At 45.3% G+C, this 18,811-nt stretch overlaps 1 protein-coding gene across 1 annotated transcript in view; it reads left to right on the forward strand.

Moving 5' to 3' along the window:
* Positions 1-18,811, forward strand: part of LOC119970700 (N(4)-(beta-N-acetylglucosaminyl)-L-asparaginase-like) — a 31,153-nt gene that overhangs the window by 343 nt on the left and 11,999 nt on the right. Inside the window, exons 2-7 of the mRNA XM_038805752.1 lie at positions 2,421-2,574; positions 6,355-6,467; positions 9,457-9,569; positions 9,711-9,828; positions 10,802-10,877; positions 14,720-14,827. Of these exons, the coding sequence (XP_038661680.1) occupies positions 2,421-2,574; positions 6,355-6,467; positions 9,457-9,569; positions 9,711-9,828; positions 10,802-10,877; positions 14,720-14,827 (682 nt within the window). The remainder of the gene's footprint in view (positions 1-2,420; positions 2,575-6,354; positions 6,468-9,456; positions 9,570-9,710; positions 9,829-10,801; positions 10,878-14,719; positions 14,828-18,811) is intronic.

Below are 18,811 nucleotides of genomic sequence, written 5' to 3' on the forward strand. Positions count from 1 at the left end.
ACTGGCTGCTTCTGTTAGTCTTTAAACTAATTCTGTTCCAGATCTAATTTCAGTGCAGCCAGGGCGAGCCTGGCATCTACCCGGCAAAAATGGAAAAATGCCCAGGTTATGATGTCCTGTACACAAAAAGCAGGACAAATTAGGGCTGGCAAGGTGGCACAGTGGTCAGCACCACTGCTTCACAGCGCCAGATCACAGTGCCAGTGAACAGAGTTCGATTCTGGCCTGTCTGCAAGGTGTTTCCCCTCACTGTGCAGAGAGACCTGGGTGTGCTGGTGCATGAGTCACAGAAAGTTGGTTTACAGGTGCAATAGGTGATTAAGAAGGCAAATGGAGTTTTGTCCTTCATTGCTAGAGGGGTGGAGTTTAAGACTAGGGAGGTTATGTTGCAATTGTATAAGGTGTTAGTGAGGCCACACCTGGAGTATTGTGTTCAGTTTTGGTCTCCTTACTTGAGAAAGGACGTCCTGGTACTGGAGGGTGTGCAGAGGAGATTCACTAGGTTAATCCCAGAGCTGAAGGAGTTGGATTATGAGGAGAGGTTGAGTAGACTGGGACTGTGCTCGTTGGAATTTAGAAGGATGAGGGGGGATCTTATAGAAACATTTAAAATTATGAAGGGAATAGATAGGATAGATGCGGGCAGGTTGTTTCCACTGGCGGGTGAAAGCAGAACTAGGGGACATAGCCTCAAAATAAGGGGAAGTAGATTTAGGACTGAGTTTAGGAGGAACTTCATCACCCAAAGGGTTGTGAATCTATGGAATTCCTTGCCCAGTGAAGCAGTTGAGGCTCCTTCATTCAATGTTTTTAAGGTAAAGATAGATAGTTTTTTGAAGAATAAAGGGATTAAGGGTTATGGTGTTCGGGCCGGAAAGTGGAGCTGAGTCCACAAAAGATCAGCCGTGGTCTCATTGAATGGCGGAGAAGGCTCGAGGGGCCAAATGGCCTACTCCTGCTTCTAGTTCTTATGTTCTTACGTTCACCCCGTGTCTGCGTGGGTTTTCTCCGGGTGCTTCGGTTTGCAAATAAGAGTCTCCTGTGGGGTCCTGATGCAAATTTGGGTTGCACTGAAGACGAGCGCCAAGCTGGCTGCGTTCCGGAAACGTAGGTGCCAGATTTTCATGATCCGAATAGGGACTGAAATGTAGGCGGGGTCGTGGAGAATTGGCAGCCGGGTCACAGATCTGAACTTCCCGCCTCCATTCCCAGCGGCAACTATTCTAACCAGAATGGGAAAGAAGGCGGATTGTAATCCGGGACGTCTGTTGTTTACAGTTGTCGGCAAGGGTTTGGGGGGTGAAGGAGTCGTGGGTGGGTACGGGGGTGAAGGAGATCAGTGTGGGATGGGGGGGTAAAGAGGTGAGGGTGGGTATCGGGGGTGAAGGAGGTTAGGGTGGTATGGGGAGATGAAGGAGGCGAGGTGGATAGGGGGGTGAAGGAGGAAAAGATGGGTATGGGGGGTGAAAGGTGCAGCAAGGTATAGAGGGGATGAAGGAAGCGAGGTGGGTATGGAGAGTGATGGTGGTTATGGGGGTATGAGAGTCCATTTGGGAAGTATATGGGTGATGAAGGGGGTACAACGGGATGAGTATGGGTATGGTGCATAAGTGGGTGGCCATAAAACGGATCTGCATTGCTTTCTGCATTGCTTTCTGCATTGTTATGTGCACTCAATGTGCTCATCCACATACACGGGCCTCAAAAGTGCGTAGCATTGGCTCACCCACTTATATATCTGGACTGTGCCAACCTATGGAAGTGGCCCATCTTCAGACTAAGCCCCCCCCCCCCCCCCTCCCGACAAGAAGATAGGGTGGACAGCCTGTGGGTCGGGAAAATGTCTGACTCGGAATACCCATCTCAGTCATGAAAATTCTGTCCAGGTGTACATGCATCCGTACGAGTGGTCCTTAAAGAAACTACGGCAGACTACACACTAGAAATGTAAGTTAAAAAAGATTTGAACATAGAGCGTAAAGTTGCAGGAATATATTATGGAATCACTGCTGGTCACTGCACATCCACCTCACAACTAGCAGCTCAACCTACCCGATCACCTCTCTCTCAATTACGCAGATGCACACTTCCCAAATCACCATTCCTTTCCCCATTCATTTTTTAAAAAAATGTGTTCATGGGATGTGGGCATCACTGGCTGGGCCAGCATATATATGGCTCTGGAATCGCTTGTATGTACTGGGTAAGGACGGCAGATTTCCTTCCCTAAAGATAGATTTTTATGACAAAAGGTTTCATTATCACCATTAGACGTATAATTCCAGATTTCTTTTATTGAATTCAAATTTTGCCATCTGCCATGGTGGGATTCGAACCCGGGTGCCCTGTCGAAATGTATATAACACGTGACCTGCTTTCTATCTTTTTTTTGGATTAAACTGGATTTATGCTTCTTTTAGCATGGGACACTCTTCAGTCTGGGGGTTCAGCATTGGACGCCGTGGAGAAAGGTTGCAGTCAGTGTGAGGTTGATCAGTGTGATGGCACTGTGGGGTATGGAGGCAGCCCAGATGAACACGGAGAGACAACGTTGGATGCTATGATTATGAATGGGTAGGTCAGATACTTATTGACCCAAAGCCTGTCTACCATCTACAAGGCACGAGTCAGGAGTGTGATGGAATACTCTCCACTTGCCTGGATGAGTGCAGCTCCAACAACACTCCAGTGGCTCAACACCATCCAGGACAAAGCACAACCCGCTTGATTGGCACTCCTTCCACAAGCATTCACTACCTCCACCACCGACTCACAAGTGGCAGCTGTGTGTACCATCTACAAGATGCACTGCGGAAACTCACTTTTGACAGCTCCTTCCAAACCCACGACCTCTACCATCTAGTAGAACAAGGGCAGTAGTTGCATGAGTACGCCACCACCTGCAAACCCCCTTCCAAGCTACTCACCAATCCTGACTTAGAACTATATCCCATTCCTTCACTGTCACTGGGTCAAAATCCTAGAGTCCATCCCGCTGCCACAAATCTGCATTGTGGGTGTAACTACACGACATGAACTACAGCGGCTCCAGAAGGCAGCTCACCACCACCTCCAGAGCAGTCGGGACTGGCAATAAATGCTGGCCTAACCGTCGAAGCCCACATCCCGTAAAGGAATTAATGGAAACACTTGGAGCTTTACCTATTTAAAAATTGTCCCTTAGGATCAAGTAACCAATGAAATATGTTTTGTGACACCACACCAATATTCCATAAATAGTTTTGGGGAAAGTAAAATCAAGTTTTCATAGTCTTTGTTTTGCTCCCCCATATTTTAATGCAGGTTTTCAATGTAGATACAATTACCAGACAGTGTGAGGGGGATGTGTTTCCGCGTTTACCCACATACCCAGATTATTTTGGAATGGGTTATGTCTCCCTTCTCCAAATCCCAGAATCCCGTATACTTCATTTTTTGCCTGTGATTTGAAATGCATCTTGTGTGCAGAGCCGGGAAATTTCCCAACTCCACAAACACTCTTCCCCCCCCCCCCCCCCTCCCTGGAGCTGGAAGACCAATTTTCGTTATGGGAGATGGGGTCCAAAAGGGTCTGGCCCGCTGCCTCTGGAAACACAAGCCCTTGTGGCTGCCTCCGCACTGTTTCCAGAGGCAGCGGGCCAGACCCTGTTGCAGGCTGTTGCTCTGGGCCAGACCCTGTTGCAGGCTGTTGCTCTGGGCCTGACCCTGTTGCAGGCTGTTGCTCTGGGCCTGACCCTGTTGCAGGCTGTTTAAAGGTCCACGTTGGTGCTCTGGGCCAGACCCTGTTGCAGGCTGCTTAAAGGTCCACGTTGGTGCTCTGGGCCAGACCCCCTGTTGCAGGCTGTTGCTCTGGGCCAGACCCTGTTGCAGGCTGTTTAAAGGTACACGTTGGTGCTCTGGGCCAGACCCTGTTGCAGGCTGTTTAAAGGTCCACGTTGGTGCTCCTGGCCAGACCCTGTTGCAGGCTGCTTAAAGGTCCACGTTGGTGCTCCTGGCCAGACCCTGTTGCAGGCTGCTTAAAGGTCCACGTTGGTGCTCCTGGCCAGACCCTGTTGCAGGCTGTTTAAAGGTCCACATTGGTGCTCTGGGCCAGACCCTGTTGCAGGCTGTTTAAAGGTCCACGTTGGTGCTCCTGGCCAGACCCTGTTGCAGGCTGTTTAAAGGTCCACGTTGGTGCTCCTGGCCAGACCCTGTTGCAGGCTGTTTAAAGGTCCACATTGGTGCTCTGGGCCAGACCCTGTTGCAGGCTGTTTAAAGGTCCACGTTGGTGCTCCTGGCCAGACCCTGTTGCAGGCTGTTTAAAGGTCCACGTTGGTGCTCCTGGCCAGACCCTGTTGCAGGCTGTTTAAAGGTCCACGTTGGTGCTCCTGGCCAGACCCTGTTGCAGGCTGTTTAAAGGTCCACGTTGGTGCTCCTGGCCAGACCCTGTTGCTGGCTGTTTAAAGGTCCACATTGGTGCTCTGGGCCAGACCCTGTTGCAGGCTGTTTAAAGGTCCACGTTGGTGCTCCTGGCCAGACCCTGTTGCAGGCTGCTTAAAGGTCCACGTTGGTGCTCTGGGCCAGACCCTATTGCAGGCTGCTTAAAGGTCCACGTTGGTGCTCCTGGCCAGACCCTGTTGCAGGCTGTTGCTCTGGGCCAGACCCTGTTGCAGGCTGTTTAAAGGTCCACGTTGGTGCTCTGGGCCAGACCCTGTTGCAGGCTGTTTAAAGGTCCACTTTGGTGCTCTGGGACCTTGTCCCAATTGCAATAAAAATTGTAAGGCTCTCTAACCTTCATCCCCTACATCACTTAACCCCCCCCCCCCCCCATATACATACACATTGCAAACTCCCTTTTATGCATCCATGCCAACTCATGCCCCCATCTGCCCTCTCATACATTCCCTGCCAACCTATGCGGCTCTACCTACCCCATGACCTGTTATATACTCCATGCCAACCACATAACACTTTATAGCTCCTGTACCAACTCATGCTAACCAACGGGTCCCACTCCTCCCCATAGACTTTTATACCCCCTACGTTAACTTAGTGCATCTTAATGCCAACCCATAAGCCTTTGCCTTACACTTTCCATCCAAACTCACCTAGTATCCACCATGGGAAGACCCCAGAAGCCATGCTGAGATGAAATAAAATAAAGTTCCAAGTATCTATTGCAGACTTCACTACATTAAAAAAAACCCTCATCGATCAATGCCCATTGAATATATTTAAATCCCTTCAAGTATTTAATTCTTTATAAAACAAACATTTCTTTCAAGTACATAACCTGCTATAAAAAACATATGCATCCATACATCAAAGCTAGCTAATGCCTTTAATACCTCTATGAGCTATAATAATAATAATAATCGCTTATTGTCACAAGTAGGCTTCAATGAAGTTACTGTGAAAAGCCCCTAGTCGCCACATTCCGGCGCCTTTTCGGGAGGCCGGTACGGGAATTGAACCCGCGCTGCTGCCATTGTTCTGCATTACAAGCCAGCTATTTAGCCCATGCAGAACAATGCCCGCAGCGCGGGTTCAATTCCTGTACCAGCCTCCCTGAACAGGTGCCAGAATGTGGTGACTAGGGGCTTTTCACATAAATTTCATTGAAGCCTACGTGTGACAATAAGCGATTATTATTATTATTATTATTGCTCATAGAGGTAATAAAGGCATTAGCTATCTTTGATGTATGGATTCATATGTTGTTTTTTATAGCTGTCAATCAGACTGTGAACTGACACACTCCTCTGTTTTGATAAGTTGTTAAAGCTCCTTAGCAGTGCTAATTCTACAAGGAAATCCCTCAGGCTTATGTCACACGTATCTATTGAAATTTGAAGCACTTAGTTTTTCAACTGTAGGGACGTTGTTTACTTTTTTCAAAACTTAAAGGGCAGGGTTTTTAACTAACAGTTTGACAGTGTCAAAGACCAAATCCAATTTTATACACGTGAATGTATAATTACATTACCTCTGCAAAAGGGCAAAAGTATACACGAACTCCGGTAGATTTAGACCTTTTCCTCAAATGTCTAGATCTCAGGAGTCCTATTTCAGAAACCTGGGTGACCAAAATTGCTGTAGCTTGGTGAAAAAGGTGGGTGCCGGATTCGGGGGACGGACTCCAGATATCGGGCTCCTGCACCATTTTGGCAAAGGCATGCATCCCTTTCAACCTGGTGGAAATTCTGACCTAGATTTCAATTTGCAACGTAACATTTAATATTTTTAAAGGAAACACGGGGAAAGTAAATATTGAATTTAGTTGAAAACGTAGGAGAAATGAAATCTTACAACATATATTTAAAAGATATATTGGCATCCCTCGGTGTTATATAATTTTTGATAAAATCTCTTTAGTAACACAATCGAACTTGGAGCAGTCGGCGACCTTCGAAGAATTAAGAGTGCGATCAGTGTTGCTCGGGCAGTGATGGAACACAGCAGTCATTCTCTGTTAGTAGGGGAGTCAGGTAATCCCTTTGGCTTTCCTGTTTTTCATTGAAGAAGAAAAAACTTGCATCAATATGATACCATTTACAATCTCTGAATGTTTCAAAGTGTTTGCAGTGAACGTACTTTTTAAAGTGTCACCACTACTGTAATCGAGGAAACATGTCGTGTGACAATGACCAGGCCGAGTTGTTTGTGATTTTGTTAGCTATGGAATAAACATTGGCCAAGAGAGCAGGATGAACACCCCTGCTTAAAATGGTGCCATGGGATCTGTTATGTCCGCATTTCCTTTAAAATCTCACCTGCACATAATATTGTAGTGTCAGCTCTGGCGCAGTTGCCAGTGACACGCTCGCACAGTGGTTAGTGTTGTTGGCTTCACAGCGCCAGGGACCTGGGTCGATTCCCCGCTGGGTCACTGTCTGTGCGGAGTCTGCATGTTCTCCCCATGTCTGCGTGGGTTTGATCCAGGTGCGCCGGTTTCCTCCCACAAGTCCCAAAAGACGTGCTGTTAGATAATTTGGATATTCTGAATTCTCCCTCCGTGTACCCGAACAGGCGCCGGAATGTGGCGACTCGGGGATTTTCATAGTAACTTCATTGCAGTGTTAATGTAAGCCTACTTGTGCCACTAATAAAGATTATTATTATTTATTACAAGCTTGCACAGGGCCTACGAGGCGGCAATGATTACTTCCCCGTGGTCCAGGGCAACACGGTAGCATGGTGGTTAGCATAAATGCTTCACAGCTCCAGGGTCCCAGGTTCGGTTCCCGGCTGGGTCACTGTCTGTGCGGAGTCTGCACGTCCTCCCCGTGTGTGCGTGGGTTTCCTCCGGGTGCTCCGGTTTCCTCCCACAGTCCAAAGATGTGCGGGTTAGGTGGATTGGCCATGCTATATTGCCCGTAGTGTCCTAAAAAGTAAGGTTAAGGGGGGGAGTTGTTGGGTTACGGGTATAGGGTGGACATGTGGGTTTGAGTAGGGTGATCATTGCTCGGCACAACATCGAGGGCCGAAGGGCCTGTTCTGTGCTGTACTGTTCTATGTTCTATGTCCTTGCGGAGTATGAGCACCCCCGCTCGGAGCAGGGGATTTCTATTAATCTTTGTTTATAAGGTCGGCCAGTAAGACACCAACCAAAACAGGAACCCGGTCAGGATCTACCGGGTCGTGTATAAATCATGTGTAAATAAAACTAACTTTCTTTATTTCACTTGGTGTGGCCTCCTCATGTCCTTAATAAAACCAGCATTCACGCCTCTGAGTCACAAATTTTCAGATTCAAGCCCAGCTCCAAGATTTGATTGCAAAAATTAATTCTGATGCTGCAGTGGAGTGCTGCACTGTCGGATGTGCTGTATTTTGAGTGAAATGGTAAATTAAGGCCCAGTCTGCCCTCCTGGGTGGATGTAAAAAATCCCATGGTGCTAGACTGAAGAAGAGCAGGGGAGACATCACCAATACCATGCAAAATATTTATCGCTGATTCAACATCACAAATTGGCTGTTATGTTTCTTCTTACAGCATTGACTAGGCTTTAAAGGTACTTAATTGGCTGTAAAGCATTTGGAGATGGCCACTGTTTGTGAAAACCACTAAACAAATGCAGGATGTTACTTGTTTGGAAGTCAGCCCTTCCAATAGAACTGCATTAGCGGCAGCCGATACGTTGCATTCTGATCTTCAGTGAGCAACTTGAGCCTGCCACCTTCTGATTGGGAGGTGAAAGTGCTACTCACTGAGCCATGACTAAATCCTGAGCAGCAGCTAAGTAAATAATGGGCGGGAGTCTCCGGTCCTCCAACCACATATTTCTTGGCTGCATTGATGGTCAATGCCCTTGTGTCCTTGGGGAATGGCCAATCTAGAACAGCCCAAATCCAGGAAGTCCAAACGCAATCTAGAGAACTTGCAGGTCTGAATTGGCTCCTGTGGGCCCGTAAGAATTCATACCCCTACAACATCTAATGCTAATACGCAGGGAAATTCACTGGGGACATGGCAGACAGCCAAAGCTCTACCCAGGATCTCCTTGAAGGTAAGAAAATTGCCATTGTTAGAAATAACTTACATCTTTTAGAGAAAAATCTTGAGTAAATGGGGTGGTGGGAATTGTGGTGGTATTTGGAGGCGGGGGGAGCAGAAGTGCCATCAAACAAAGAGGAATTTTTAAAAACTATGAATTAGAAGAGTCATTGTAACAATAATAATTGCTGAGCATTTAACAATATTAAATAAGGAGATGTGCTGTCAAAGCTTTTTGCCTAGCACTCATCAAGAATAAGAATGCCAAATTTCAAGGGGAAAGGAACAATAATTTTTCTGCTTGCGAAAAGAGTGGTGATTAGTTAACAAGTTAACTCTGATTGGTCGAGGTGGTGTCATAGGGAATACTCCAGGGAACTAGTTTCGTCCATGCTTTTGTGTAATTCAAAAGAATTTTGATCACAATCAATGACACAGCATCTCTTTGGATGCTCTCAATAGGCAGAGAGCTGACTCTACTCAAGCTGTCCGTGATTGTAAAACTTAGAACACAATGTCTAATGGTAGATGCTGTATATTCATTACAAACAACCAATTTAAGATTCAGTCAGGCACACGATGTGGTTCATTTCTGCTTGTTAGAAGCTGCATATATTCAAATGTCCTCTGCAGGTAAAAGGAACATGGTCCAGGCATTGTGCCTCTGTTTTTGAATTTAAAAACATTTTTGGGCGGGGGAGAGACAATAGTTCCCTGGTGCATTCTCCATGGCAACACCTTGACTAATCAGAGTCTGTTTGCCGATTAATCTGCACCCTTTTTGCACAATTTAGTATAAATTGTTGTTACCTTCGGAATTTGTATTCTTGTGTCTGATGAGTCCAAGAAGAAAAAGCTTTGACAGCATGTCTCTTTTTTTATACAATACTCAAGTTCTGTACTTTTAAGTGACGTCTACAAACATTCATGCATCCAGATATTTTTAAACCTCTCACATAAATATAATATTTTTCCAACAGCATCAATGTTTGCTCAGAATATGGGTTTCCTAAGTGAAGATTTAATGACAAATAAATCTTTGTCCATGCACGCAGAATGGCTGAGCAAAAACTGCCAGCCCAATTTCTGGAAGGTGAGTACCGCCACTGCAAAGGACAAATGTTACTAAACATTTTTAATTCTTTTCAGACAGGATGCCAGGTCTGAAATGAAAATGAGTAAGAGTTTTACATTGCTGCTCGTGTGAGAATAATTTGAATTTGGATTTTCACAGAATGTCATACCGAATGCTGGAACGTCTTGTGGCCCATACAAACGAATGAAAGGGCCATGGTCAAAAAAACATAGAATGCCAGTAAAGGTGGCCAATGTTCATAACCATGACACCATTGGTAAGTTTTCTCCTCAGTTCGATAGGCGTACCTCTTGTATAGAATGTAGATAATTAAGGGGCAGCACGGTGGCACAGTGGGTTAGCCCTGCAGCCTCACGGCGCCGAGGTCCCAGGTACGATCCCTGCTCTGGGTCACTGTCTGTGTGGAGTTTGCACGTTCTCCCCGTGTTTGCGTGCGTTTTGACCCCGCAACCCAAAGATGTGCAGGCTAGGTGGATTGGCCATGCTAAATTGCCCCTTAATTGGAAAAAATGAATTGGTTACACTAAATTTATTTTTAAACTTTTTTAAGAAAGAATGTAGATAATTGGTATATTGAAAAATCATCAGAGTGGCAGGGGCCATTCTCCATGGCAACACCTTGATGAATCAAAGTCTTATAATGATGATACAAGTAAAACTAGTTATTGTAGTTCACTACATAGATATAGACCACCATTACAATAAAAATGAAGTAAAAAATAATAGGTGTACAACATTACAGTGTACAAATAATGACCACATATTGGAAACTGCAGATCTCCCTGATATATAGAATAAAAATGAAAAGTCTACTGCGAATTATGTTAAGTCCATAGAGCATATGTTATCCAGTTGAGTTTATTAAATTCTCAATGGCCATACTATTTGTGAGTTTTATTAAGTCGAAGATTGGTTCTCTTGTAGCCTATTCATTCCATATCTTATTTGTGCAATTGTATCTCTTCTCTTTTAATTCTATCGGACATTTAGGTGGGGTTACGGGGCGGGGGTGTGGGCCGATGGTTGATGCTCTTTCGGAGGGTTGATGCAGACCTGATGGGCCGAATGGCCTCCTTCTGCATTGTAGGGATTCTATGTTTTACTTAGTGAGTAAATCAAGGGGTAGTAGCATCAAGGTAAACAGGACATTCAGTATGAAGGCACTTCGTGCAGATGTAAAGAGTTGGAAATTCATGTATGACTTTGCTTCTTTGAATTCTTGATCTTAGGTATGATTGTGATTGATAAGAGTGCAAGTGTAGTGGCTGGAACAACTACCAATGGAGCAAGTCATAAAATCCAAGGGTATGTATTCTTATCTTCTTAAGCTGCCAGTGAACAATACCTCTCCCTTTTTTTCTTGCATATTAGTACAAACAGTGTTCGAACATTGGGCCAGCTGATCTGTTTTTCAAGTTCTTCCATCTAAGACAGCATCCTCATTAATCTTATGAACAAATTTGAATGAAGCTCCAGTAATATTTGGAACTGACGATTGTTCTTGTCAAATATCATTCAATATGGGACTATGAGTTACAGTGAGATTAATTTGTTTTGTTATCTTAAGTGTGTTACTTCTGTCATGTATTTTCTTTTACTTTGTACTTTTGTCACAGCTGGTATAATGCTGCACTTAAGTGTAAATTTTAAGATTAAATCAATAGCACAATTAAATCCGGTGGACAATACGCTCCACTATATTGCTACCCAGGCAGTGAAGTTGAAAATTACCACCATTATGTAAAATTTGGACTGTTTAACAGATGGCTGTTTATTGGTCTCAACATATGTTTTTAAACATATTTCTAACAGTTCAATAAATAATACTGCACTTCCTAAAATTGATTTGAAAGCAACCCAGCATTTATTGTATATCGTAGCATGTGTAGCATAGTAATTGAGGATTTTTTTGTTTTAGAACTGTGTTAATATCTCCTGACAGCTTGCTAACAACAGCAACTTGCATTTATCAGGGGTTTGAATGCAAAGTGCTTCAAGGGAACATTATCAAACAAAGTTTAACACCAAGCCACATGAGGTATTAAAGCAGGGTTTGGTTTTAAGGAGGATGTTAGGTGTGGGAAGAGAATTCCAGAAGTTCGGCCCTTGGCAGCTGAAGGCAGGGTCACCAGTGTGAATGCAATTGGGATCCGCAAGAGGCCAGAATTGGAGGAACGCAATTGAAAGGGTGTGGGGCTGATGAGATCACAGGATTAGTGAAGGGCAAGGCCATGGAACGATCTGGAAACAGGGGATGAATATTTTAAAATCAAGGCATTGCTTATTAAATATGACACCAGTTCTGGTCGAACCATGAGACAATCACTGGGGAAGGAGTTTGTGGCTAGGCAACAGAGGTTACGGTGGGAAGAAGACAATATTGAGTTGGACCTAATTTCTGCTTATCCAGTACGGATGTCAGGCAAACAGTCTAATAATTTTGAGACTGGAGATACTAAGGTGGTAGGATAGAGCCTAGAGTAACATGTGAAAAGTGACACTGCTCCTAAATGGTGGTGTGCTGCTGAATGTTGCAAAGAGGCAGTAAGTAGGTAAGAAATAGGAGGTTGCCAAGGATTCTTGTGGGTTACCAGAGGTAATGATGTGAGAGAAGCCATTTTGGGTGATTTACTGGCTATGAATGGAGCCAGATGAATTCCATCCCACCCAACTGGAAGATGGTGGAGAGGCGTTGGAGGAGGACAGTGTGATCAAATGTGTTCAAACCTGAGGACAACAAGGGATAGTTTACATTGAACACAATGGCATAGGGTGTCATTTATGCCTTTTCTAAGTGCCGCTGTTGTACCATAGAAATTTGATTGGCATGATTCATCCATGGAGCTGTGGGAAAGATGGGCGGGTAATGAGGAGGCCACAGCGCATCAAGAACCTTGTGGAGGAAAGGCAGGATGGCGATAGGGCACAAATAGGGAAACGGTCAAGGGTTGTTTATTTGAGGCGAAGGCTGATGTCGACCGAATTAAAGAAGAGGGGGGATGGTATCTAGGAAGAACCAGTAACAATATTAGCAAATATGGGAACCAGGTAGGCTAAGTTGGACGGCCAGCAGTTCAGTGAAAATAGGGTCCAGGGATCAAGGGAGTATCTAGGAACAGGGAGTGAAGTAGCATAAATAACTGATTGGATAGATTCACTCTCCATGACAAAGAAACCCATAAAACTTCATACGTTTTGTTGAAGGTGAGTTTGGGGGAAACAGGAGAGGGATTTGCAAAGACTATTTACTGTAGAGATGTTAGGAGTCACCTTCACATCCCAGGATGATCCTGAAATGGTATTAGCGCAGTATTGACAGACAAGAGCAGGACCTGATAGTGCGTTATGTTGCTCAGCCAGTTCTGGTGGTAAATAACTAAAACTGTTCTTCACAAATCTCTTTAGTTCTGCATTCCTTGCACTTAAAGGCGTGGAGTTGAGGGCCATACCAGGAGGACGGGCCTGGGTGAGAGTCATGGAATCATAGAATTTACAGTGCAGAGGAGACCATTCGGCCCATCGAGTCTACACAGGCCCCTAAAAGAGGACCCTAACTAAGCCCACAATATCCCCCTAACTCAGCAACCCCACCTAACATTTGGACACAAAGGGGCAATTTAGCGTGACCAATTCACCTAACCTGCACATCTTTGGACTGTGGGAGGAAACCGGAGCACCCGGGGGAAACCCACGCAGACACGGGGAGAACGTACAGACTCCTCACAGACAGTGACCCAAGCCGGGAATCGAACCCGAGTACCTGGTGCTGTGAAGCAACAGTGCTAACCACTGTGCTACCGTGCCGCCCTGTCATTGTTTTAATGGGGACTGAAGCATCAAAAGGTGGAGGTCAAGTAGGGTATTGAATTGCTAAGCGAGGGAAAGGCCCAGGTTCAAAACCTAATTTCTGTTTACTTAACTTCAATTTTCCATTGAACCATTGACAACTTTACCTTCAGTCTCCTCTGTTCAGCTCTGGAATCTCCCTCCTAAATCTCCCTATCTCTGCTCTTCTTCTCTCTGGTTAAGATTCTCTCATAAAACTCACCTTTCTGACCAAGCTTTTTGTCACCTGTTCCAACATCTCCTCCTTTATTTGTTCATTGTCAATTTTTATTTTCTTTCGATAATTGCTCCTGAGGTGATTTATAAATGCATGTTGTTTTTGTAATGCTTTCACCGCCTGCCTGCAAGTCTTCGGACTCCTTGTGAGGCGGAATGTGAGAAAAATTGCCCTGCTATATAAAAATAATTCCAGTCCCCCCATCACTCACTCTAATACAATAATGTATCTTGGGATAATGAAAGATAATTCATTCCAAAAGATTCAATAATGATGGCAGGGCAATATATTGCAAGAGAGCATGAATATAAAATAATTTTATTAAACAATAAATACAAACAATTGTATAGTGCATCAAAACATTAGGTGCTGCAATTTGCTGAAATTTGACATCCCATTTACTGTGCAACACTGCCTCATGTTTCACCTAAATCCATCTCCGTGAGTAAGTATTTTTATAACAATTCCTTTGGGGAACAGCAACTGCTTGATGAATCCTTGCATCCATTTGATGCTTCGTCATTGAGTCCAGCACATATCGGAGGTAGTTCCTCTCTGGTTTGTGTAATGCAAGGGTCTGACACATATACGGTCAATGTGGGACTGAGTACAGGACTGCCCACACTGTGATGTGAGAGAACACATGATCCAATAAGGGTCTGACACATATACACGGTCAACATGGGATCGAATACAGTACTGCCAACACAGTGATGTGAGAGAACACATGATACGCGCCGAGGAATCAGTCTCGTCTTCATGACCAGAAGCAAGCAAAACAGCTCCGAGCTTGAACCCTTTACTATTTATAATGTCCATAGTTCTTTGTAATTAATAAATACATACAGTTCACCTACTAAAGACTACAAAGACTTCATTCAGACCTACTGAGCAGAATCCAACACCCTACAACAGTTAGCTAATGATGCAGTGGGCTGTTAGAAACCTGTTCACTACTGAATCCATTGGTACATCAGGTTTATTTTTGCACAATATTTTCAACAGTGAACTCTAATTTCTAGAGGCGATCTAGATGTATATTTGTTCAATATGACAACCATAGTTTTGTTTGTATTTCTCCCAGCCGCGTAGGAGATTCACCGATTGCGGGAGCAGGTGCTTATGCTGATAGCACAGTTGGAGCTGCAGCTGCTACAGGAATGGGAGACATCATGATGCGGTTCCTTCCGAGGTACACCATTCTCACCAAATGTGCTTTTATTGGAGGATTTAGGTCAGAAATAGGAAGGATCTGACATGAGAGTGGTGAGTGCGTGGAATGCACTGCCAGCGGAGGTGGTGGAGTCAGAGTCATTAGGGACATTTAAGCGACTCTTGGACAGGCACATGGACAGCAGTAAATTGAAGGGGTGTAGGTTAGGTTGATCTTAGCTTAGGATAAATGGTAGGCACAACATCGTGGGCCGAAGGGCCTGTACTGTGCTGTACTGTTCTATGTTCTATGAGGTTGTCTGAGATAGGTTTGAAGCACATGTATGTAAATGTGCATCACATGATAAAAATTGTTGCTGAGTTATGGGACAATGGTTTGTATTTTACGACCAGCAGTACAAGAATGGCCCTTGCAGCACAAACGAACTTGACGTCCACTTCAGCTTTAAAGTGCAGGCATCCACTAAACCAATGTTCTTCTGAGAAGAGGGAAATAAACAGCGAGGTTACTCAAAAAAAAAATCTCTAGTACTATTTTCTTTGAAGGAATGAGTTACCAAACTTATAAAATTATATTTCCTGAGGCAGGGAGGTTGTTCAGTCGAAATTATCATTGACCATTTGTTTTAAAACTTACTACTTCTTGAACGCACAAGCTCTAACATTTTCAAGCAGCTCTAGTATGGCACTCGTTGGCCAGCAGACCAGGTTTATACTGTTGCATTCATTTCACTCAGATTCAGTGGGTGAGGTCTATAAATAGTGCTCCCCATGGAGCATCAGGGCATCTCTGACAGCAACTACTGGAATTTTGTGTTTTCATCTACCTGGGCAGAGATCAGAAATTGCAGTCCAATTTATGCCATAACAATAGTGAACGATGATAGCTCAACCATAACAATAGTGAACGGTGATAGCTCAACCATAACAATAGTGAACGATGATAGCTCAACCATAACAATAGTGAACGGTGATAGCTCAACCATAATAGTGAACGGTGATAGCTCAACCATAACAATAGTGAACGGTGATAGCTCAACCATAACAATAGTGAACGGTGATAGCTCAACCATAGTTATCATAGCAAAGTTCAGTCTTGTGATAATGTGGTATTGCCACAAACCTGGTTTAAAGAAGGGAAATATTGGGAACTTATTATTCCTGGCTACATAGAATAGTTACAGCATACAGGCGACCATTCAGCCCATCGTGTTTGTGCCAATTCTCTGCAGGATCAATTAATCTAGTGCCACTCCCTTGTCTTTATCCCTTAGCCCTGCAAACTTTTCCACTTCACATAATGTTCTAAATCTGTTCTGGGAGCTGGAATAGCTTTCAATCACTTGCTATGTAAAGGAGATTTTCCTCAAGTAACCATTGCTTCTTTTGTCAAACACCTTAAATTGGTATCCACTGCTTCTTGATCCTTCCACCAATGGGAACAGTCTCTCCCGATCTACTCTGTCCCGACCCCTCATGATTGTTAACACATATATCATATCGGCTCTCAACCTTCTCTTCTCCAACCTCCGTTTGGATTCATTTACTTCTCTAACCTATCCATGTCACTGAAGTTCCTCATCCTCTGAGACTATTCTTCTGAATCTTTTCCAATGCTTTCACATCCTTCCTAAGAAGGAGACTACGTCCCCACGCCGGCGTGAAGACGGCGGTGCTCTGAGAGGGGGGGGGTGGCTAGCGGGGTGTCAGCGGCCCGTAGCAGCCACGCTGTGCTTCATGGCAGACGCAGCCCACGAATCCGGCCCACAAAAATAGTTTCCCCCCCCCCCCTTGGGATGGCTCGCATGCCCCAGACCGCCCTCCACAGTGTTCCCAGCCCCGAATAATGCCCCCCGCCTGCTTGCGGATCGGCCCTCCCCCGATTGTGGCGGCACGAGACTGAGTCCACAGCCGCCACCCTGAATTGCCGATGGGTGAGACCACACGCGACCCACGCCGTTGGGAACTCGGCCGGTTGGGGACGGAGCATTGCGGGGCGCGCCTCAGCCAACGTAAGGAGGGTGTGGACATGCTTTACAGGGGGCGGAGCATCGCAAAGCGGCACCGGGGATCAGAGAATCCAGCCCATGGTGCCCAGAACTTTGACAAAGAGTCATCGGACTCGAAACATTAGATCTTTTCTCTCCCCACAGATGCTGCCAGACCTGCTGAGATTTTCCAGCATTTCCTCTTTCGTGCCCAGAACTAGATGCAATGCTGCAGTTGGGGCTGACCCAGTATTATCATAACTTCCTTGCTTTTGTATTCTGAGTGCATATTCATAAAACCCAAATGCTTTAATAACCACACTGTCAACCTGCCCTATCACCTTCAGTGAGGTATGCACACAATCCTCTGGGACCCTCTGCTCTTTTACCCTATGTAAAATAATACCTTGTATTGCAAACCTTCTCCTCCTGTTCTTCCTACCAATGTTCTTCACTTGACACCTCTATGCATTTGTTTCATTTGCTAGTTTTCTGTCCATTTTACCAAGCTATCCATGTCCTTTTTGAAGTTCTAAACTGTCTTCCACGCAATTCACAATATTTCCGAATTGTGTGTTATCCGCAAATTACATAACGAAATTAAATGAAAATCGCTTATTGTCACAAGTAGGCTTCAAATGAAGTTACTGTGAAAAGCCCCTAGTCGCCACATTCCGGCGCCTGTTCGGGGAGGCTGGTACGGGAATTGAACTGTGCTGCTGGCCTACCTTCGTCTGCTTTAAAAGTCAGCTATTTAGCCCTGTGCTAAACCAGCCCCTTGTGCTCTGTACATAGACATCTAGGTCATTAATATATATCAGGACGAGCAGGGGGTCCTGATACAAACCTCTGGGGAGCCCCATTAGAAATCCTCCCCCAGGCAGAAAAATAGCCATTCATTTAAAAAATATATATTTTTATTCTCCATTTTCACATTTTCTTCAGAGTTTACACCCCACCAACAAACAGTAAACGGTAACAAATACAATGTCAATCCCCTTATCAACAACGATCCCATCCTCCCACCGTCCCAAACAGCGGGCCACCTAACAATATAAGCATCAAATAAAACAAACCTTCCCAAGGTGGGAAAAAGAAAAAAAAAAGGAAAAGGAATCGGGAATCACCTATGGTCACCATTGACATACAGGGTCCACCCCCCAACCCCTCCCCCTAATATTCAATGCCATCCGATCCCCGTGAATGACACCCATGAATTGTAAACCCCCCCACCCCCTTCCCAGACTCCTCCCCCCACCCCCTCCCAGACTCCTCCCCCCCCACTTCCTCTTGTAAACTCTTCCCCCCAACCTCGGTGCTTTTACCCCAACTTTTCACCCGACTCACCGGAACCCGTTCTACAAGGCTCCAATGGCCGCAGCCCCTCCCCCCACCTCATTCCCGTTCACTGGCTGACTTAAACCGGCCAGCGTGGAGACTCCCATCCGGGTCTCCTTCCCCCTTGCCCGGTCCCAGGAAAACCAAGAAATCCCCTTTAGCACACAACCCCCGCATACGCACCCAAGCCCCAAAGAACTATCATTGTAAATGAAAGTCCCATCTCTTCCCTTGTCCAAATATATACAGCGTTGACTCAGCGTTGACTCATTTTGTACATACACCAACACGCAGGGAAAAAATAAAGTTACATGAGGCTACATCGGTACACGACCATTTCTCAATTCTGCCACAGTCCTTCTGCCTTCGCAAACTCCTCCGCTGCTTCCGCCGTCCCAAAATAAAAGTCCTTGGATTTGTAGATCACCCTCAATTTAACTGGATATACTATGCCGCACTGCAGCTTGCTGATATACAGTGCCTTCTTCACCCGGCTGAAGGCAGCCCGCCTCCTCGCCAGCCCCACCGTAAAGTCCTGGTATATGCGTATACAAGCTCCAGGCCACTGCACCACCCGCTTCTGCTTTACCCAGCACAGGACGTTCTCCTTCACGCAGTACCTACGGAAACACAGAGTCACTACTCTTGGCGGCTCACTCACCTTTGGTATAGGCGTC

Source organism: Scyliorhinus canicula, chromosome 8 (genome assembly GCF_902713615.1).
Source record: "Scyliorhinus canicula chromosome 8, sScyCan1.1, whole genome shotgun sequence".
Lineage (NCBI taxonomy): Eukaryota > Metazoa > Chordata > Chondrichthyes > Carcharhiniformes > Scyliorhinidae > Scyliorhinus > Scyliorhinus canicula.